Source organism: Plecotus auritus (genome assembly GCF_963455305.1).
Source record: "Plecotus auritus genome assembly, chromosome: 7".
In the NCBI taxonomy this organism is placed as follows: domain Eukaryota; kingdom Metazoa; phylum Chordata; class Mammalia; order Chiroptera; family Vespertilionidae; genus Plecotus; species Plecotus auritus.
In genome coordinates, this window is record NC_137774.1 from 133,587,170 (window position 1) to 133,609,403 (window position 22,234).

Sequence of the window (22,234 nt, forward strand, 5' to 3'; positions counted from 1 at the left end):
ACAGAGAGAAATCGGTACATAGAAAATAACACAAAGGTAAATCAAGAAAATATTAAACCAAGATAGATTTGAACTCTGACTTTTTAAAAGTCTTCTGAAACTGTTTGTTTTTACTTATTTTAAACAGTAAGTATTTATTTGAGCATCTATTATTATGCCTAGCACAATGCTAAACACTGTAAGGAAAAATATAAAAAGTATATCACATGGTTCTTGTCCCTAAATATTTTGTAATCTAGCTATTTATTATTATAAAGACATTAAAAAAACTCCAGACCCTATCTCCTGTAGGTAAAATCATCTTCAAAAGTAATCACTTTGGAAGGTTATACAGTTAGTTCAACAATCCTTCCATTGCTCAAAATGGTTTTTGCTTCTTTTCCTTCAGGACTGCCTTTGGAATCATTATACAAATAATTTAAGAAAAGCAGGCTCGGTGTGTTAGTTCAGAATGCCACTTCATCTTCCTCAAGCACCTAGCTTAGTCACCTGAATTAATCACTAGGTTCGTGCTCAGTGACTTCTGGTTGTTTTTTAATCTCTAATTCATCCCAAAGACAAGTTTTGCTATTCTTTTTTTTTTTTGGGAAAAAATAAAATTATTTTTTATTTATACCTTACAAGTTGAAACTCCTAGGTCAGAACTATTATACATGATTGGAATAAACTCATGCAGTAGAGCAGTCTATTGTAACCAATGTCTATTACCACATTCTGTTGTTGGCACCTTTTATCACTTTAATAAACATGACAACCATATGTGCTGGGCACTATCATTACAGCAAACAGGGGCAGACCTGGGACTTAAATTCAGGTCTGTCTGGTTTTCAAGATTGTGATATCAATTGCTATTCAATTAGCTGCTCTTAAGCCTCTAAGGATTTTTTTTGGTTTGTTTTCTGGTTTTTTTTTTTTGTTTTTTTGTTTTTTTTATTCTTGATAACCTTCAAAACAATGTACTGCAGAATTCCTGGACAGTAAATACTGAGAACAAGGAGCCCTTCTCATCACCATTGTGTCCTCTGCAGCATCCGTCAGGAGTGGGATACTTGCATGTAGGATTTCACTGAAGGGCTGCCTCACATGAGCTGTTCAGCGGCTGGAAACATCACAGTGGGCTGATGGTAAAGATGAGGAGGGGTCCAGATGAGGTTTGAGGGGGATTTCTTTCTGTTCTATTATTCCAGGGTTTTCACTACTCCTTAGATGTCTGGCTTTGACAACGAAGGACAGAAAGGTCTGCCAGAAGCTGGCAGCAGATTTTCCCAATACTCCCTTCTAGCCCTGTGTTTTAAAAAATACATAGTGAATTAATTTAGAGATTTGTATCATATATATATATCCAATACATATAAGTTAGGTGAATAATCAGGATAAACTAGAGATTCAGTTTCAACATAAAGACAGAACAACTATGTTTATATCCATTCATGCCAGGGGTCTTTCTCAAATTTCTATCCTCAGTAACAATCATAAGGCTTTATACCACCTGTCAGAAAAAGACAATTTGTTTGAGTTTTATAGACTTACTAGAGGCCTAGTGCATGAATTCGTGCACCATTGGGGTCCCTTGGCCTGGCCTGCGGGATAGGGCTGTGAAACCAGCTCTCCGACATCCCCCGAGGGGTCCCGGATTGCAAGAGGGCACAGGCCAGGCCGAGGGATCCCACCAGTGCACGATTGGGGCCAGGGAGGGATGCAGGAGGTTGGCCAGCCAGGGAGGGACCGCAGGAAGGCTCCAGGGTGTGTTCTGGCCCGTTTTGCTCAGTCCTGATCAGCCGGACCCCAGCAGCAAGCTAACCTACCGATTGGAGAGTCTGCCCCCTGGTGGTCAGTGCACGTCATAGTGAGCAGTTGAGCGGCCTTAGCATATCATTAGCATATTATGCTTTGATTGGTTGAACGAACGACCAGACGGCCGGACACTTAGCATATTAGGCTATAGGATATTCATTCTGAAATTTCTATCAGGGTTCTACTCAATATTTTAGTGCAATGACAAGTCTATGAAGATGGGTTTTTTTTAAAAATATATTTTTATTTATTTCAGAGAGGAAGGGAGAGGGAGAGAGAGATAGAAACATCATTGATGAGAGAGAATCATTGATTGGCTGCCTCCTGTATACCCCTACTGGGGATTGAGCCCACAACCCAGGCATGTGCTCTTGGTTGGAATCAAACCTGGGACCCTTCAGTTCACAGGCCGACTCTCTATCCACTCAGCCAAATCAGCTAGGGCTATGAAGATAGTTTTTAATGTAATGAGGCAAAATATAATTCTTCAAAAAGTAACTAGAAACAGAATTCAAATAACTTTGTTAGTATTTATTCCCTGCTTTTAGAAAAAAGAGTACAAAGGTTCCTTGTCACAGACCTTTGTGTTAAATATATTTTTACAGTTATTTTCCCCCTTTACTTATGAAACAATGAATAAATAAATATGTTGGGATGATAACAATGTCAGAAATCTGGGTGCATACAGGTTTCTGTGTAATCACAAATGTCTGTAAACAGCATGTTTGGGAGTTCAGTGTTCAAGGAGTGTGTGGCTTTACTCTAGAGAATAATGTTTTCTCTTTAGTGGCTAATGCATTTAAAGGTCGCCTGGACAATGATAATTAAAATAAGTTGTTTCTCACTTATTTGAAGGATTTTAATCATCACCAAAGTATGCTTTCCTCCTTTTTTAATTATACTTATACTAGAGGCCTGGTGCATGCATTCGTGTACCAGTGGGGTCACTCAGCCTGGCCTGTGCCCTCTCACAATCTGGGACCCCTCGGGGGAGGTTGGAGAGCCGGTTTTGGCCCGATCCCCGTAGGCATGATCCAGACAGGAGGAAGCCCGATCGTGTGCATTAAGCGTCCATCCCCTGGTGGTCAGTGCGCATCATAGTGACCAGTCGACCGGTCGTTTGGTCGCTTAGGCTTTTATATATACAGATTGAGTACTTTTTTTCTAAGTATGATATCTATAAAAACCATCTTCTCTAATAAATATCCATATCTCCCCAAAAAATGTTTGGATAAGTGATTTTACAATCTAAATAAATTTACTTTAGCAAAGTCATTCCATTCAAAAATGAAGAGTATTGCCGAAACCGGTTTGGCTCAGTGGATAGAGCGTCGGCCTGCGGACTGAAAGGTCCCGGGTTCGATTCCGGTCAAGGGCATGTACCTTGGTTGCGGGCACATCCTCAGTGGGAGGTGTGCAGGAGGCAGCTGATCGGTGTTTCTCTCTCATCGATGTTTCTAGCTCTCTATCCCTCTCCCTTCCTCTCTGTGAAATATCAATAAAATATATTTTAAAAAAAAATGAAGAGTATTCTAAATCCCAGTGAAATGGATAAAGAAGTATAAAATGGGTTAAATATATACTAGCACTGAATAGAAAAGAGGAGACAGCAGATATTGTGACTAGTTTTTGGAAGATGGAAAAGGAATGACATTCTATTAAAGAGAGAGACAGAGAGAATCAGAGATGCAAATAGAACAGTAATTTCCTCCCCTTCTCCCCCCCGCCCCAATGTCATCAATGATGAAGTAGATTGATTGTAACAAATAGTATAATTTAGAAATAAGGAGATATTAGAGAAGGCAAAGACCTGTTATTCTTCTTTCAACAATGAAAAAGAAGTTAATTAGAAATTTATAGAAAACCGAATGTTGTACAAAGAAAGTCACAGTTCAAGTATGAAGTAAATGAAAATATGATATGGATTTGGACTATGGATGAAATGTAAGAGAAGAAACTCAATTTGACCTTGATGCTTAAAACTCTCCTACAAGTGGTTCAAGTTTTGTAAAATAGGATTATAACTCTTTCTCCATAGTTTCATGCTTACCACTTGGTTCTGCAGTGAATGTTTAGAAAATCATGGGACCAGGATAATAAGTTGGAAATTTTATTGGAGGCATCAAGATAAGAGAGATATCAGATGTTAAAACAAGACAGATGCTCTGCAGAAGTTTCAAAGCAGGTGGCTAAGAGCCAGTCAGATGACTCACCTGACTACACTGGCCAATCTGGACCACAGAGACCAATGGGCCAGCTACTTCACTTATGAGCAAAGAGGGTGCAGTTAAATTGGGATCAGGCCACCCTCTCAGAGTTTGTCTGCATAAAGAAAAGGTGAAAGGGCCTCTAACTAGTTTTGAGTCTAACTAGAGTGAGCCAGTCTGGAAGTATTTAAAATCAGGCCCATGAGAATCACCAGGAAGGACAATGGGACTCACCGGCCCCCCTCCCCTGCCCTTCCCCCTGCCCCTAATAGGGCATATCTGGAGTGACCTACTGGAAAAGCCAGGACCTGAAGAGGAAGCAGCAGAGAGAAATGCAATGCCTCTGGCATGAGAATTACAGGCAAAGGTTCCCAGCAGAAGCCTCTGAAGAACCAGGACTGTGCCCAGGAAGGTCTGCCAGGCCCAAAGAGTGTGGTCTTCTTATTGAGGCCAGTCAAGTAATGCCAGTTTACCCCTCTTTCTATTGTTTCTTCTCTCACTTTGAATCTGAAGTCAGAAACCATGGTTAGTAAGTTGGGAAGGGAGGATTGGAAGCAAAAGACTGAGAAAGAGAAGAATTGTCTTCTGGAAAAAGGGGGATTTTTTTAAGTTTGAAACATGTTCCAACTTTTGATTTCACATGGAACTGAATGTTTAATTATTGAATTATGTTGGTTAAATTAAGAGATCTGTGGGGCTTTCTATTGCCTCAGACGAACTACCCAAAGAAGTCCTGGGGCATGTCAGTATTTTCAAAGAGAGACAGAGGAAAGAAGTCACCCACTGAGCAGGTTTAAAGAGACAGAGGAAGATAAAAATAAAGCTGTGTTCTGATTTGTATTTTATGAGTCCTGCTTGTTTAATATGACAATTACAGTAATACTGTAAATGTTATTTACTAGCTTTACATTTTTAGAATAAACTTACAGACAAATCTTAGAGGACTTAACTATAATTACAGAGCAGAATACAATGGTTATGAATCTTGATAATATAAAAGTAATGGTATAACTTAAAGAAGCCAAGAAGTAGGTGAGAGAGAAAAAGTAGAGGGTAGAAGGAGTGGAATCAACAGATATTGCCTCATATTGATGGATTAAGAAATAAGTGGTTAAATATGAAATTCAAACTTATAAAGACAACCAACAGAAAAAATAAAAATGTAATAAGTCAAATTAGGAAAAGGAGAACACAGAAAAGGGGAAGATCATGTGATTTAAATTCCTCAGCTTTCATAAAGGGTAATTACCACTTAAAGTTGATAAAACAAGAAGTGGAGGTACAAGACTTCGAAACACAAATGGCAGAGTATCTCTGGAACTGAGACTGGTGTCAGGAGGGAAGCAACTTTTACTTTTCATTTTATACAATTCACTTCCTGAATTTTCATTATCATAGGCATGCATAGTATTTGCAATAATAAATAAAATAAGATTTGAGGAAAATAGTGTTATTAATGTAAAAACTCCTACCTGGCTCTAATCCAGGGTTTGGTATGCATATTGAGGCCACTTCCCCAACTACCATGCTTATCAGAAGCTGGAGGCCAAAAGCCCCTTTCTGGGGCCAGCTCCTCTGCAATCGCCCTGATGTGGTAGGGCTCGAATCCACAGCACCCACCGATGTACCTGACCCCCAGGTTGTAGGCCTCTCTGGCGTATTTTTGAATGTCCCATCTGGTTGCAGTTCTGGGGTCCAGTCCTATAATACAATAGTTATGGCATTTCTGTTACCATCTCCATTTTCAGATGATAGATGCTCTGATGAGTGGTTTTTTTTAATTAAAAAACTGTAAATTTTAGATTATACATTCTTCAGCTAGCTCATTTTTGGTTAACACTGAATGTTTTTGGCTTAGGCTGTCTTGAATTTAAGACTGAACCATAGTTGTTCATTATAGCTGTTTCCATTTTGTCAGGAGAAATCTCAGGGACCTCTAATATGCTCCTTGAGCTTACCAAAGGGATATTCTGGGAGATCCACAAACCCTCCTTTGCCACAGTCAGGTGTGTGGAACCCCAGAGACTGCACCATCAGATGTGCTTTCAACCCTGCAGCTTGGAGGCCTTCCTTCATGAGCTTCATTGTCTTCAAGCTGATCCTGGGCCCAAATCGGCAGTTCACGCCAACGATTGAAGCCCCTATACAAAGACATAAAAAACATTTATATTTTTTAAAAAATATTTTTTTACTGATTTTAGAGAGGAAGGAAGAGGGAGAGAGAGATAGAAACATCAATGATGAGAGAGAAACATTGATCGGTTGTTTCCTGCATGTCCCCAACTGGGGATTGAGACCCAACCTGGGCATGTGCCCTGACAGGAATCTAACAGTGACCTCCTGATGCATAGGTCGATGCTCAACCACTGAGCCACACTGGCCAGGCACATTTTACTTTTACTTTTTTTATTTTCTGACAGTTAGAAGGTGCCTTAGAGGTTACTATCCTTATCTACCTCCCAACTTTTACAGATGAGGAAAACAATTCCAGTTCATTTTTTTAGTTATGAACTGCCCTGACAATGTTAAGCAAACTTTGCTAAATTTCATAAACAACAACTAAGCAGCTTATCACACTTTGAGTCCAAGTTACCTGCTTTCACCAGCTTCACAGCACATTCTCCAGGTGTTATGTCATTCTTGTCTCCCTCTGGGCCTATGCACATGGTAGCTGCCACAGGTTTACCGGATTCCTTTAAGACTTCCACAGCCCACACAGCTTCCTCAGCATGCTCAAAATACTAAGAAAAATTTCATTTCTTTCTATTGGTCCAAAAATAAAGCAGATTTTGAGTGATAGAATGTAAATGTTGCAAAACCGTTGTTATAAAAATAATATGTAATAAAACTTGCTAAGGAATGTGTCTCTCTCAGACTGACTAAAGAATACCTTTCTGAGTAAATATTTTAATTCCTTTAACAATACAGGGTGGGGCAAAAATAGTTTTACAGTTGTTTGTATGGAAATAATGCAATACTTAATAAATAATAATACAATAATAAACTCTGTGTTTCACCTTCTCAAAACTATAAACCTACTTTTGCCACATTCTGTATATAGATTTCCACTCATATGTCATCTAAAAAACACAAAGGTTTTAAAGTAATTGAGTATTTAAAAAACCATAATTTTGAAGGAGCAAAAGTTAATGAATTTTGAACTCATCTTTTATGGAACTGGAGTAATAATGAATAGTTACTACATCAGAGTGCTTTTATATTCCCTTCTAGTTAGATATTCATAAGTGTTCCATAAAGGAGGATTGGAAATATGATTATTTCCCCAGATGAGAACACTGAGGCACAGAGTGGGGAGGGATACCTACTGAGTTTCTTTGTGAATGGTGGACAGGACACCCTGTTTGATAAATATATGACATTTGCAGGGGTACCTCTCAGGAACTCCCTTAAATGCCACGGTCGAAAAGCTGAACTTAGGTGAAGAAAATCTCCCTGCTTCTTCCTTCTCCACTTAGAAACAGATTCTGCAGAAGCAGTGTGTGAGGATGACAGAGAGTCAAAAGATATGGGTGTGTCTGTGCTCTGCTATAGGTGGCCCTGAGCCTTCAGAAGGCTGAGGAAGCAAGGTTTTCAATAGGTTCAATAGAGTGATTGGGGAAATAGCAGTTGGTAGGCTATTGTCCTTGTTGAGGTGAAGGCTTGGATTGAGGACTTGACTCTAGCAATTGTAATGATAAATGGTGAATGAGGACTTTTTAATTTTTGGAAGAGTCAGGAAGAGAATGTTTTGGGCCTACTATTCAATCAATGACCGATTCTTACTGTTTCTTTCTTTAAAATATTGCTCACATGTTATAATTTGAGTGGAAACAGAGAGGCAAGAGGGAGCAAGGATGGAGGAGAGCAAGGGAACTACTGGTACTGAGGATTATTGGTGGGATCAGGAGGAGCCTGAGCATCCACCTACCCCCAGGGCTTTAATCCCTTCTGTAGCCTGTACCTCCTTCAGGGGAAGATACTCCCTGAATCACTGTCCCCTTTCTCTGACCCCATGTTATAGTGTCTCCTGAGAGTCAGCTGCTGCAACTACCCTGACCTAGAAAAGCAAAAGCTAGGCCTCTCCTGGGTCGGTCCTTGGGCTTTACAGAGAGCAGAGCATCCTAGTGAGAGGATGTTGACTGTAGTGCATTTAAATAAACCTTTGACCATCGGAGGAAATGAGGGCATAAGGCAATCCAATACACATATGAAAGTTGAAGACTGTTCAGTTATACTTGTCAATAAGTTTAACACTCTCCATATAACACTAGACTTACCTCTGCAATCAAGAAGTCCACATTTTTCCTGGCAAAAACCTCTAGCTGTAGTCGAAAAAGTCTTTTAATTCTTGCTTCATCCCTGTCGTGTTTATATATTGCTGTCTGGCAGATACCCCCTGCTACCAAAGCATCACCTTTGTCAGCCACTTCTCTGGCAAGGTCACAGGCAGCAGCATTTACATCTTCCCACTGAGGTTAGAGAGCAAGAAGTAAGATGGTGAGCCTGGCATTTTAAAGGTGTAATACAATCTAAAACAAAGGGGGGAATGAGCAAGTAAGATGAGAAGTTGCTGGTTTTAACTGCAATTCGAGAAGATCAGCAGAGTTGGGTACAATCTCCTCTACTACCAGTGAGGTTTAATTCCATTATTGTACTTACCAGTACCACATTGGATTTTAGCATATTTGTTTGCCTCCCACACTTGACTGTGAGCCACTTCAGAAAAGGCTCTATGCCTTTGTACACTCTTTGTATCTGGCATAGGGATTGCACTATAACAGGCACTCAATAAGTGTTGGTTGGTTGGGCATTAACATTTATAAGTATTAACACTTTACATTTGCAGAATATCTCACAATGCTTCCACATTCTTCACCATATTCACCTTTCTCAACAACCCTAGGCAGTTTAGCATAAGTTATCTCCATTTTTTCAGAGAAAACCAATACTCCATGCAGTTAAGTGTCTTACACAAAGTCACACAGCCAATAGGTGGCAAAGTTGGGTATTCAATTCTTCTCATTCCAAGGCCACTGCTGTGAGCCCTAGGACCATCCTTTCTCCAGATGGACAAGTCAGAAAAGAAGAATGTGAAATAAGGAGGTAAAAAGAGCATCTATAAAATGTTCTTTCTTTATATATATTTAAAAAATAGCACAGAAAAATGGCTATGTCCTTCCAATGGCCTGTTGTTTCCCAGTCCTATACCCTCCCTTCCCCTAGATCAGTGGTCAGCAAACTCATTAGTCAACAGAGTCAAATATCAACAGTACAACGATTGAAATTTCTTTTGAGAGCCGAAAACCGACTTGGGCCACGAAGTTTCAATTGCACTGTACGTGCGCGCCCGCACGTGGTATTTTGTGGAAGAGCCACACTCAAGGGGCCAAAGAGCCGCATGTGGCTCGCGAGCCGCGGTTTGCTGACCACTGCCCTAGATAAAGAGAAAGAAAAAGCTCATTTATTTACTATATGTGCACCTACATAATAATTAATTACTTAACAGATATTTTATGTGGAGTTTGTAGTAACACATCAGGTCAATTCCACAGCTTCCCATTGAGAGGTTATTTTTATTATACATGGTCTCTGCCCACCCACCCCCCACTCTGTCCCCCAACCAACGGCACTATTATTTACCTTGCTTTCCAACTTTTCTTCACTGGCAGAAAAGGTGAAAGTCTGCATGACATTTGCTCCTGCTCTCAAGAATTCCATGTGAAGCTGACCAACTACAGTGTAGTTTTTTAAGTTGAAATTAAAACATTAAAAATCACATAAGCTATCATTTTCAGCAGCGGCAGCTCACCCACTTCTCTTCCAATCATACACAATTTCAAATCTAGTACTTATAAAAAGAATTGTAGGTTAAGGTCAGTAAAATTCAAGGACAGACATAGCAAAGACCATACCAAATCAGGGCTGTTTGGAGTAGCCTCATATTATCCTGCTGCTGGGCCTCACAGCTTGGTGAAGACTCATGCAGAGATTAAAGCTTAGTTGGCCAATTGTTCTTGGTCTCTTGGTCTAGAGAGGGCTTATTCAGTTTCCAGTGTCATGAAGAATCTAGCTGGTCTGCTTACAGTCCTCAAAGTAGAATGAGGAAACCTGTGTTTATTTCTTCACACCCACCCCCCCAACAACAGAACCTGGCTGTCTATTGTCTATGCTCTGTTAAGCTGGTAGATACCATTAATCATCCTTACCAAACACACTGTTATACTATAATATGCAAATTAACTAGAAGGATGAATATGAAGCAATAATAGTTTTACTATATTAAGGAAACTCTTAAATATCCACAAGGTAAATATTTATGAGACACATAGTAGGATGTGTATTTTAGTAGTCCCTATATATAAAGATGCAAATGTGTGTGCATGGTGGCGGAAGGAGAAAGAGGGAGAGGGGGAGAGAGAGATAGAGATAGAGATAGAGATAGAGATAGAGATAGAGATAGAGATGAGAGAGAGAGAGAGAGAGAGAGAGAGAGAGAGAGAGAGAGAGAGAGAGAATGAGAATTTCTTCTACTAGTATTTGTTCAGACCATGTACTGTCACTGTCTCCACATCTTGGCTATTTTGACAAGTGAAACAGTCCTTAGAAATCACATGCTATTATTTTTTTATCTTCTCTCAGTCAGATGTGCTCAAAATGTCACCCAGATAAGTACTCCCAGGGATGCTGGCACTGACCTGCGTCTGGATGTTCTACCGTGACTTCTGGAGTCCAGAGCCCAGCCTTCACATAGCCCCTCTTCTCCAGAGTTATGAGGAAACTGCCATCTCCAACCACAACCTCCCCACTATCCAGACGTTCCAAAATACCCTGAAGGAAAAAAAGAAAAATCACCTAAGGCCCCTCTTTTCCCCCCAAAAAAGCAGTTTCTAATTTTCAGAAAGATAGTATGTTGTTCTCACAGCTCCTGTTCTGTTAAAGCCATCAATGTTTAATAATATTTCAGAAAGATTGGGTACACTATTGTTTCTTGGACAATCCAGGTACTTGTTTAGTGCAGAGTGCTGTTACTGTTATTTCTCATAACATTTAATCTGAATCAAAATGTAGAGAAAATGATGATTCCATAATAGTTATTTTGGTTGTCAGTATGTTTGTGGCAGACATTGCTAGTTGCTTAACTAATTTGCATTTTCTCTCCTCTTCTTTGCTAATGTATTTTGTTTGGGGAGACAATGCTTCCAAGTTTAAAAAACTTCTCAGGGGTCCCTTGCTGTTGGGATGGCCATTTGACAAGTGCTGACCAGGGAGACATGGGTGGAAGTCTGCTGAAGATTTCTGGAAAAGTATTGCTTTCCTGACACAGATGTCCACTCCCTTCCATCCTGACACTTTTTCCTTCCTGAATGGAATGTCACCATAAGCCCTGGAAATATAGCAGTCATCTTGCCACCATGCTACTGAAATCCGCATGCTAAGGCTGGTGAAGCAGAAGGGTAGCAGCAGCCTGGTGTCTTAATGACATCTCTGAGTAGCTGCAGCAGCCATGGATTGCTAGTCCTCTTGTTAGGTGAGAAAACCTCATTTTTGTGAGTAAACCACTAAACATAATGCACTCAACATTTGATAATTATGCCCTATATTTTCCAGCATGTTTGTATACATGCGATCATTTGGTACTCCCAACAGTTCTGTGAGTGAGGCAGGGCATTTTGCAAATGAGGAAACTGAGGTTCACAGAGGCTATGTGAGTTGCCCAAGATCACAGAGCTAAGTAAGTAACAAAGCCTACTTCAGATCTTCTAAATTCCTAACCTATTCTTTTCCTATTTTACCACCTTTCTCATCAGCCCACTCGTAAATTAAAGTCTGTATCCAGGGCAGCTATCTAAGGGTTATGGTTTCCAAGGTCTAAATTTTGCCTCCCTCAGATACCTGCATGGCTCACCTTCTCACCTCCTTCAGGTCTTTGGTCAAGTGTCATCTTCTCAGAGAGGCCTTCCCTGAACACCTGTGACAACTGCAAACACCCCATGGCGATCCCTATCCCTCGTGTATAGACTGCATTAACTGACGATACACCGTTTTAGTGAAAATACAGGGCCAGTTCATGTCAGCCCTGCCTACAGCTGGACACAGAACAATGCATAAATGGGGGAGAAAAGCTTCCAGTTCTCTATCTAATCCGTCATATCTGCAGTCCAGAAAGGTACATCAGAGGCGCTGTACCAGGCTACCATATCCACACCATCTCCATTTTCCTATGGAGGGAAGCAGAATGGAGCCCTGCTGTGTTAACCATAAGTGCTGTTTGACAGAGAGAGAGAGAGTCCCTAATTCTGGATAGCCTTCCATATTTCATATCTAAAGATGAATTTTAGCTGAATGGGGAAGACATGTTAACATTTACCAGGATTCTCACCTATCTCTCTACTCCCTCCATAAAATACAGTTTGCTCTTTTTGTTTTGCACTTTGAAACATAAAAAAGGACGGAAGCTTTAAACTTTCAGTGAGACCTTCCCACATGCCAGGTGCAGTTCTAGGCAAGCGGGATAAGCATTGGAATAACTCAAGGTCTGTGCCCTCAAGAAGCTCAAAGTCTGGCTTCCCTGGGGAGGGCCAGTGGGTCAGCAAATCATCCCAAGACAATGTAATAGATAAATGCCACAGAGGGGTACAGAAGAGAGAATTAGAGGTATAAGTCAACTGTATAAAATACCATCTTGAAAATCTAACATACTTCAATGAACTATCTTAAAAATCAAATTTAATAGTACACATCAAACATTTTTAGAAGGAAAAATATTGGTATACAATTTAGGTGTTATTAGTTAGTATCTCACTGCCCATATCCAAACCAAGTGGATCTATTTAACATGTCTTATATATGTCCCCTCACTCTCACCGTGCCTGGATTATTGAAATGATCTCCAGTTCTCTCCAGCCCCCTTTTCTATCTCCCATTGCTGCCATAGCAAAGCCTTGCCTGGCCCAAGCTGATTTGCAATAACCTCTCCTTTGTGTCCTGCTGAAGTCCAAATACCCTCCATTCCTGCATCCATTGCCTGCACTGCAGTATTTGCTTACTTACCTGTCTCCTCTGTGTGGCTGTAAGATGTTTGAGGCTCAGGTACCTTGTCTCTAGTCCTACTACCTCCTACAGCACCTAACAAAGAGTAAGCCCTTGATAAACTATGCAGGGTTCACAGACAGACAAGACCGTTTTGAAAATGTCACATGTGTCACATATGCTACAAGTTTGGTCCTGAGAAGAAGAAGAAAAAAAAGATACTCTAATAGAAAATTTGCTAGGGTTTTAAGAAAATTATAGTACATATTTTGACGGTGTCTTCATAATACCAAATAAACATTTTCATCTGTTGTCTAGATGTTTGTCCAATATTTTAAATTTGCCAATTTTCTAAAATGCCATTAGCAAAATAAATGAGTTGTTAAGATTTGAATTCAGAGCATCTTTTAGCCCCTCCTTCACTGCTGTACTCACCACCCCAATTACTATACCCATATGATCTAAATATAGTTTGAGAATGACAGGACCATGTAAAATAAAGAACACTGTAAACTTATAACACATTTATATTTTCGTTCCATCTTCCCTTTCAGTTTGGAGTGATCCTACCTGGGACTTGATGATGAGCTCTGAGAGACAGTTACACCCCCTTTCTGCAGATATCAGTATGTGGACGTCAGGATTTAGGATCTGGCTTCAGGGCACCTCTATTCATACCCAAAGGAGCCCACCAACTTCTCCCTGTGGCAGGAGGCAGCCAGAGACCCAAACTGCCTAAAATATCACCCCTTATGCCTGAAAAATGCCACTGCATTTTAGGATTAAATGGGACTGCTCCTTTGGATTAAAGATACAATTGGAGGTGCCCTCTGTGGCAATTAAATAAACTCTTAAAATGCACCTGTTAGCTGAGAAGAGAAGTGGGATAACTCCTTCCCACTAACATTTTAATTTTAACTCCCAGGTACCCATTAACATAAGCTTGGTGTTGCAAGAGTAGATGCCAGGAAGAAATTGAACAGAGATGGCATATTTTCAAAACCTTAATAAAAATGAACTGTAAAAGTGAACACGGTATTAGAGAAAGTTTAGAGAAATTAGCACAATGTTCTTTGCTTCTTTAAGTTTTTATTACATCCATTTTCTTCAATGCCCATATTTTACTTTTATAATCAGAAAAACATGTCCAAAATGATTTTAAGTTTTTAAGCCCATATTCCTCATCTTATGTAACTACTACCATTATTGTGTCCTTCCTTAAGGGGTGTGTGTGTGTGTGTGTGTGTGTGTGTGTGTGTGTGTATATATATATATATATATATATATATATATATATATATATATGGTTGCAATCAGTGTGATATATCTCCTTTTGTAAATTAACATTGCCAAAGCACTTTGCCTGCTTCCATACTTAGCTCCTTAATGGGCTAACAACTTATTAAGTGGACGAACCTTTATTTAGGGAGCCCACTACTGTAGGGCGTCCTGATTGCTCCTAACTTTTTAGTATAAATCAGTTGGTGGCACACATTTCTTTTCCATGCCAATATCACCCCATTGTTCCCTACCATCTTTTATGAATCTCAGGGATCAGGTGGGCTGCTTTGAGAGGTTCTGGGCATGTCCCGTGTCCAAATTCATGGCCATCCTAATTTTATTTTGTCACCCCTTCTTCCCACCACTCACACACCAGGTGTAGAAATGGGTGAACAAAGCCAAGAGCTGGGGACCATACCTGGAAAGGGGCTGGAGAGAAAGAGCCTGGAGACCTGGGCTGCCGGGTGGGATGAGACAGAGGGGTCCCCAAGCACCCTCCCTCCACACCCCACTGAGGGTCTGGCGCTGCCTGAGCCAGGACTGGTTTCAGGCCAGCCGGCAACTGGGACAGCCAGAGTGCGGCCCTTCTGGAACCCGAGGGCAAGGAGCTCTGGGGCAGGAGAGCGAATGCTGTGGGTGCGGCCAGTGCGGGGAGAGGATGGGAATGTGGCCTCTGAGTCTGAAGGCGCAAATCCCCGCTCCACTCTGTGTTCGTCCTCTGACTCTCGGGCCTCAGTTTCTTCAAGTGTGTAAGGGGGACAATTGTGAAGATGAAGAGATAATTTGCTTAAAGTACTGGGCGCAGGGCCGCCCCGAGTCAGGGTTCAACAAATGGTACCCAGGTTTGTTATCTTGTCCTCACACCCAAGGCCTATCGCCACCCGCCTCGCGATCCGGTAAACCGAGGCCTAAGCCGTCCGGGTGCCTTGCCGTGGCCGCAGAGCCGGCTGGGGCTCCAGCAGGATTTGCACCCGGCGCTGGGAGCGCCGCCGCCTGAGGGCTGAGCCATCGCGGACTTTGGGAAACTCACCTTCTTGGCTCCGGCGGGTGCCATAGCGCAGCGGCTTTGCGGGCGCCGGGTGGCCGCGAGCGCGCTAGTCCAGGAGCCCGCCCCTTGCCCGGGGGAGGATCTCACGCGGCCCCAGGCGGCCCGCCAGCCTCCGCCTCGGAGCCGGTGTCCGTGCTCTCAGCTTCGCCATGCTCCGCCCGGGAGTGCAGTGGCTGCGGGGCCTCCCGCTGCGGGGCTTAGGGCTGCCTGGCTCCCCGCGCCGTCCGCTCTCTGTCGGCGGCCACGAAGGGTGAGTGCGACTGAAGGGCGGGAGCGAGGGGCTAAGGCGGACTCTGGCCTTAGGGGTGCTTTGGCTTCTGAAAAATGGGCATTCGTATTTCTCCTTGATTTATGTTTTCTTTTCCATGCACTACTGTACAAAGTGATACAGAATCAAAGGGTTCCCAGTGCAAAGTCTCTTCAACTCCAAAACCCTTCCCCAGTCACCTATTATAGTGCCTTTTGTATCTGCCCAGAGAGGATCTATGTGTCTGCAAACACAGGTGTATATATGTTCTTCTGTGGCTCCCTTACACATTGCTTTTTACAATATGCCTTGGAGAAGCTCATGCTTCATAAATGTTAAGCCACTGAGCAGTGGTTTTAATTAGAGAAGCATATACACGGTGAGAGGAAGTTAAATGAGGAAGAAAGTTTTACTCCATCTGGGTCTCTTCAACCTGGAAAACAGTGGAGGGAGGTGACCCAAGAATTATGGGTACTAAACTTCATGATGATTATGGTTTTTCATGGGATAAAATGATCATAAGTATGTCCTTGAAATAGAATGAGAAAAATTATTCTCTAGGTCCTCTGGAAAAAAAAAAAAGAATTCACCTGTTCAATTCTTTAGCTATATTAATTATCTATAATGAACCAGAATTATATGGAATGGGGCTCAAAGCCTCCTCCTCCCTCCCACAACCAGGTTGCTTAAGATATATATATATATATATATATATATATATATATATATATATACATACATACACACACACACACACACACACACACATATATACACACACACACATATATATATATATATATATATATATATATATATATATATATGTTGTTGTTTTTTTGTTTTGTTTTTCCCTCAGAGAGGAAGGGAGAGGGAGAGACAGAGAGAAACATCAATGATGAGAGAGAATCTGATTGACTGCCTCCTGCACGTCCCCCATTAGGGATCAAGCCTACAAACCAGGCATGTGCCCTTGACCGGAATCGAACCTTGGACCTTTCAGTCCGCAGGGTGATGCTCTATGCACTGAGCCAAACCAGCTAGGGCCTAAGTTAGATTTTAGATGCCTTAAAAAAAAACACCAAAACTGTAGCTACCATAGTCTAGACTAGGCCCTAGCCAGCTGTGGGCAAACTACGGCCAGCGGGCCGGATCCAGCCCGTTCGGCTGTTCTATCTGGCCCGCGGAGCCGAAAGAGCGGAGGGTTCTCTTGCTCTCCCCTCCGCTCCTTTACTTTGAATTTATATTAGTTCACACAAACACTCCATCCATGCTTTTGTTCCAGCCCTCCGGTCCAGTTTAAGAACCCATTGTGGCACTCGAGTCAAAAAGTTTGCCCACCCCTGCCCTAGACAGTGGTCGGCAAACTCAGTCAACAGAGTGGCAAACCGCAGCTCACAAGCCGCATGTGGCTCGCGAGCCGCAGTTTACCGACCACTGGCCTAGTAGATCTACTTTCTTCTTCTTTTTTTTTTTTAATTGTCTTCCAGAAAAGACAACCCACCCTTACCTGCAGAAACAAGATGGAAAGACAGAGCAGAGACAGTGATCATTGGAGGTGGCTGTGTTGGTGTGAGTCTGGCTTATCACCTGGCCAAAGCAGGGATGAAGGATGTGGTCCTCCTGGAGAAATCGGAGCTCACTGCTGGATCTACCTGGCACGCAGTAAGGAAAGCACCTCACAACTGTCATATTCACTGAGTTGTGCACTAGGGCAATCAGTTTCCTTCCCATTCACAACACCCCGCTGCTGCCTCTTTAGAGTGAGTTCCCTTTCAACAGTGTTTCATTTTGGTTGGCACACTTCCAGGTGGTGGTCAACATTGAGGCTGTCTTTATCTGGAACATATGGCTTCTGGATTCACATCCTAGCTCTGCCATTTTCTACCCAAGTGACTTATGGCAAATTACTTAAGTTTCTATTTCCTGGGATGAGTAAGGCACCTGGATGTGTAAAATGGGATTGTTAATAGTACCTACCTGCTAGGATTGTGATGAAGATTGAGTTAATGTGTAAAGCTACTCAACAAATGTAAAGTGTTTAGTAAATGGTATCCTTTGTATCAAAGAACAGCCGCTGGGTGATCCTGAATAAGGCGGAGACCTCCACCTACAGTCCCCTCACCCGGCTGTAGTGGTCCTTTTCATTGACTTATTTATTATTTTAATTTTGTGTTGTGAGAGAACAGCTTGACTACATGAAGACTTAAGTAGGAGGACTGAGAACAGCTTTTGTGTTAAATAACACATGCAGCCAAGTCAGTCTCACATGTTTGATGGTATAAGCATAATTGTTCCAGTGCTATAAAGTAACTGGGCTAAAATGGAAAGCTGCTCAGGTAAATGAGGTGATTGACACTGCTTTCACGCTGTCAAACCAGTTATTTCTGAAGTCAGCTAAGGATGGGACAGTTTTATGACTGTCAGTACAGATTCCTTTTGAAAGAAGTGTTAGGCAGTGTTAGCTCAACTTTCAGTCATTAGCTTTCCTTTCTGTCATTCGCTTTCTACTGTTGAGACAAGAGAAAACCCTGCTTTTAGGGTTTTCATCCAGACCTGCTCATCCAGACCTGCTCATCCAGTCCTGGTGTGGGCTGGAGGTTGAGCACTGAAATGGCTGCCTGCCTCTCGTTGAGTGTGGAGGAGAGTGCAGCCCAGATTTCAACCCAGTTGGCTCCAGAGTCTAGTGGCCACAGAGTCTGACCATGTGATTGGATGGAGGCCCCTAGAAAAATCGTAGCACACCCATCTTCTCTTTCCTCTCCGTCTCTCCCCTCAGTCTGGGAGAGAGGCCCAGGCACCTAGTCCTCCTGAGTGTAATTTCAGAACCTTCACAGGCACACTGTATTTTGTTTTGCCAGTTCTCCCTCAGCTTGCTTCTTCCTACCTGGAGACAGGTCCAGGAAGCCACCAACACTCCTGGCTCTTCTCCCCTCCCTGAACTAGACTCTCTATGTAGGCGTTTTACTATCATGGAAAAGAAAGCCTGTGTATCTCCTATAGCTCTCCTATACCTTCTCCTTGCTAGACATTCAGTCACTCTTTCAGCAAATATTTTCTGAGAGCCTATGGGTCAAGCCAGTGCTTTCAGGGAAGGACACAGCAGTGAACAAAACAAAGTCCCTGCCCCCATGAGCCACACTTGGGTAGGGCAGACAGAAAACACACAAGCAGAGCTTGGGAGTAATCAGTGCCATGAAGAAGAGGGTAAAGGGATAAAGAATGATGGAGGAGGAAGAGTCAGGAGGCTATTTTAAAGAGTAGAGACAAGGTAGAAGTGAGTGAGTGAGGGGGTTGGGAGGCTGTCCAGGCAAGAGCATGTAGGCAGAGGGAAATTTAGGCACGTGGAAATATCCTAAGTGAAAGGCTTACACCCTTTAACACTTTCAGCTTGTTAAATATTATTAATATTTTAATTACTTATTTTCTCATTTATATTTGATTGACTTGATGTGGCCTGCATTATAGAATAGATTACTGAATTCCCTGCAATTTTACTTCTTAGACATCCCAAGAATTAAAAATAAAAAAAAAGCAACATACCCTTAACCTAAGTTCTTTTAAGAAAAGTGGGCAAAGTTTTTAATATGCTAGTTTCTAGTTAAAAGTTAACTGTGCAAAACAATTTCCCTTAAGCAAAGAGATAGATAACAGAGTGAGTGGGAAAGGCATTGTCCTGGTTTGTGAACAAAGTATTATGCAATGGTTCACAAAATTGGATTCATGCAGTGTGGGCTCAAGATGGAGTCAGGCAGCAGAAGCCAGGCTACTTGGCCCCCAGAGAAATGAAGGAAAAGAGGGTTGCCCTGGGAACTCAATTCTATGCAGTTTTGCAAGTCAAGGAGGCCTCCCTCTGAGGAGCGACATGAAAGAAATCCCATGTATTAGGAATTTTTAACACAGAAATATTTGCAGCAGATATGAGAATGTGGAAGGTTAGGGAGCCAGTTAAAGGGGCAGAATACAAAAAATAAAGGCAGTCTCACTGAAGTATAACATGTGCTCAAGTTAAACATGTCTGGGAGTATAGGAATCGGTGCTTAGGCAGGAAGGCACAGCTTGCCATGTGAGTATTCAAAATGAAGTCACAAATCCAAAAATCCTGAGGGTTTGCTGAATTTCAATGAGACTGCTTTGTCAGCACCTGACACTACTACTAATGTGGAGCAGTTCTTGTGGGGTGGGGGTAGGGAGAGGATTGAATGAGAAGCAGTTTTGGAGCTTGGGGTCCCCAGGAGAGGCTGCCCCTGGGGATGGTAAGAAAGTGGGTGGTTTGGAGGGTTGAGGACTAAAGATGAAAGATAATCCATACAGTGTGTCGAAAGACAATATTAGAACTTTCTATTTATTTTCAACTAAAAATGTAAGAAAGAAATTAAGTGCTCCTAGTGTTTCTAAATAGCCCTTACCTTTGATGTGGGTGATGTATTGGTTATTATTCCAAGGGACTAAGTAAGGGAGAGGTGGGAACTTTAAATGGGAGTGTCCTCACTTGTTCTTTGGTCTTCAGTCTGTCATGACATATTGCAGATCAGGTGTTGTAGGACACCACCTTTGTGATTCATTTTATAGAACCAGGGCTTTAAGTAAAATAATGGGTGATGAAAGGGGGAGGGATTAACCTTGAGAGTGTTGTACTACATGGAGATTTGTTGGTATCATTGTAATAATTAAAAGAACTGTGAAACTTTAAGTTTTTCTTTTACAAAAAGACAGTGTCCTAAAAAATAGACACAGGACACAGGATACAGTCTATCCTTTCTGCCTTTTTTTTTTTTTCAAAACAGTCCTGTTGAGAAGAGAAAAATGTTGAAAAAGGATCTTTAGAAATGTTGACATTATTATTATATTTTTCTGGCCAAAACAATATGTATCACCTACAAAAACTTTCATATATGCAAAAGTTACGTTTTTTAACCCATCTAAAATGTTTTCAACTAAGGAGTTTCAGTGGTATTTGTACCCATTTATTTAAAAATATAAAAATGCAATACCTTCCAATTAGCTTGTAACAACAACTGATGAACAAGAGAACATGAAACATTAACAGTCACACTTCAATGGAAACCTTATGTAGGTGTGATTGGGATGGAGGAAGTGGTGTCAAGATGCAGAGAGTTCAGACAAGAGAGGGCACTTCTCCCATGAAGATCTCCATATCAATGACAGCCAGCTTCCCCAGCTATCACAGCCATTCAAACCAGTCTCAAAATACAACAAACCTAGATGTAGGTCTGCACAGTGCTGTTTTACCAAGGTTAATCCAATATTTATTTTTAGTAATAAAGCATATTAATCACATAGCCCTTGCCAATATATAAACTTAATATTCCAAAGCTTTTCTATACAATGAACAAAATAATTTTTTAAATATTTAATTCATTTCTAGTTGTTTTTCTGTGTTTTATGATCTCTGTTAATTTAATGATACATATTTATATATCACATGAAAATCAGGACATGCACATATTTTATAGGGTGTGAGTACATGAATAAAAGATTTGGAGCCTCTGGGATACAGGATGGCTTGAGATTGGTCAATGGGCTTTTTGAGGCTGTTGAGGTTCATGAAAGGGGGAAAGATTATTAAAGAGATGGATAGGACTGCATCACTAGCTCAATTGATGATTTTTCTAACTCCATCATTCTTTTCATTAATTCATTATTAATAGTTAGTCTACTATAAAGAAGACGTTTCTTATTTACTTAATCATATCATAAGAATTCATAAATTCTTATTTTCTTCTAAGGGCTATAGTTTCTACTGATTATTCGTATCTCTGATTTATCTTCCCTATTTTAACTTCTCTGCCAACTATAATTATTTTCTTTCTTCAAATCAAATGTAAACCTTTTTCTTGTCTTCCTTAAAGACATCTGTGACCTTTCCAGCATCTTTTCTTCCCTTGGTTCTTATGTCTTTATATGTTCCAGCACTTAATCATATGCTTTTGATTTTATTGCTTTAAGTATGAAAGTTTCATGATTCAATCAGACCATAAAAATCTTGAAGGATAAGAAAAATATTTTCCTCCTTCTCCAAACTTCCCATTTAATATAACCTTGCTGAAGATTAGAACAGAAAAACATTTTACATAAATTAACAATAACTACCATGTGAGATATTACATTCGGATAACTTACAATAAAAGCACAGATATGGTTGACCCTAAATTTTAAACACAGATTAAAACACAAAAACCAGTTAATAAAAAATGTATAGGATACAAAATATTAATAATAATATTATAATTTCATGCCTGGCAAAATAAATTAAGCTCAGGACTTACGTCTAACTGTCCTAGCAGCAAGGAAACTAGAGTAGTATGAGCTTTTCAGTGGAAACAGGTACATTATTTCACTATGGTAGACTAACTTTTCCTTGACCAGGAACTCCTAGAAAAATTTCTTCCCTAAGTGAAGAAATTGGGCTAAATTTTTTTGAATAACAGTTTTATAAAAACTAACTCATGTAACTCTTTCAGATGAAAGATTATCAACTCCTTCTATGAAAATAGCTTTCTGTGGTGATGTAGTATAGATGGTATATAACTTTCTGGCTTAACCTAGGTTAAAATTTAAAGTATCTTGAGGAGTGAATGGTGACTAAAAATTCTAGTTGAGTGC

General features: G+C 41.0%; 2 protein-coding genes across 2 annotated transcripts in view; one reads left to right on the forward strand and one right to left on the reverse strand.

Annotated features, from left to right (window-relative positions):
• Positions 1 to 903: 903 nt before the first annotated feature.
• On the reverse strand, positions 904 to 15,534 carry LOC308254897 (S-methylmethionine--homocysteine S-methyltransferase BHMT2). Its single transcript, XM_080681479.1, has 8 exons — positions 15,343 to 15,534; positions 10,697 to 10,829; positions 9,642 to 9,733; positions 8,279 to 8,470; positions 6,595 to 6,742; positions 5,960 to 6,142; positions 5,474 to 5,702; positions 904 to 1,284 (listed from the first exon to the last, which is right to left on the reverse strand). Exons 1-8 carry the CDS (start codon positions 15,364 to 15,366, stop codon positions 1,203 to 1,205), a joined length of 1,083 nt encoding a protein of 360 aa, XP_080537605.1. The 5' UTR covers positions 15,367 to 15,534; the 3' UTR covers positions 904 to 1,202.
• The window catches only part of DMGDH (dimethylglycine dehydrogenase), a 65,219-nt gene continuing 58,247 nt past the window's right edge, over positions 15,263 to 22,234 (forward strand). The window contains exons 1-2 of the mRNA XM_080681477.1: positions 15,263 to 15,610; positions 17,098 to 17,272. Coding sequence (XP_080537603.1) covers positions 15,510 to 15,610; positions 17,098 to 17,272 — 276 coding nt within the window. The 5' untranslated portion in view covers positions 15,263 to 15,509. The remainder of the gene's footprint in view (positions 15,611 to 17,097; positions 17,273 to 22,234) is intronic.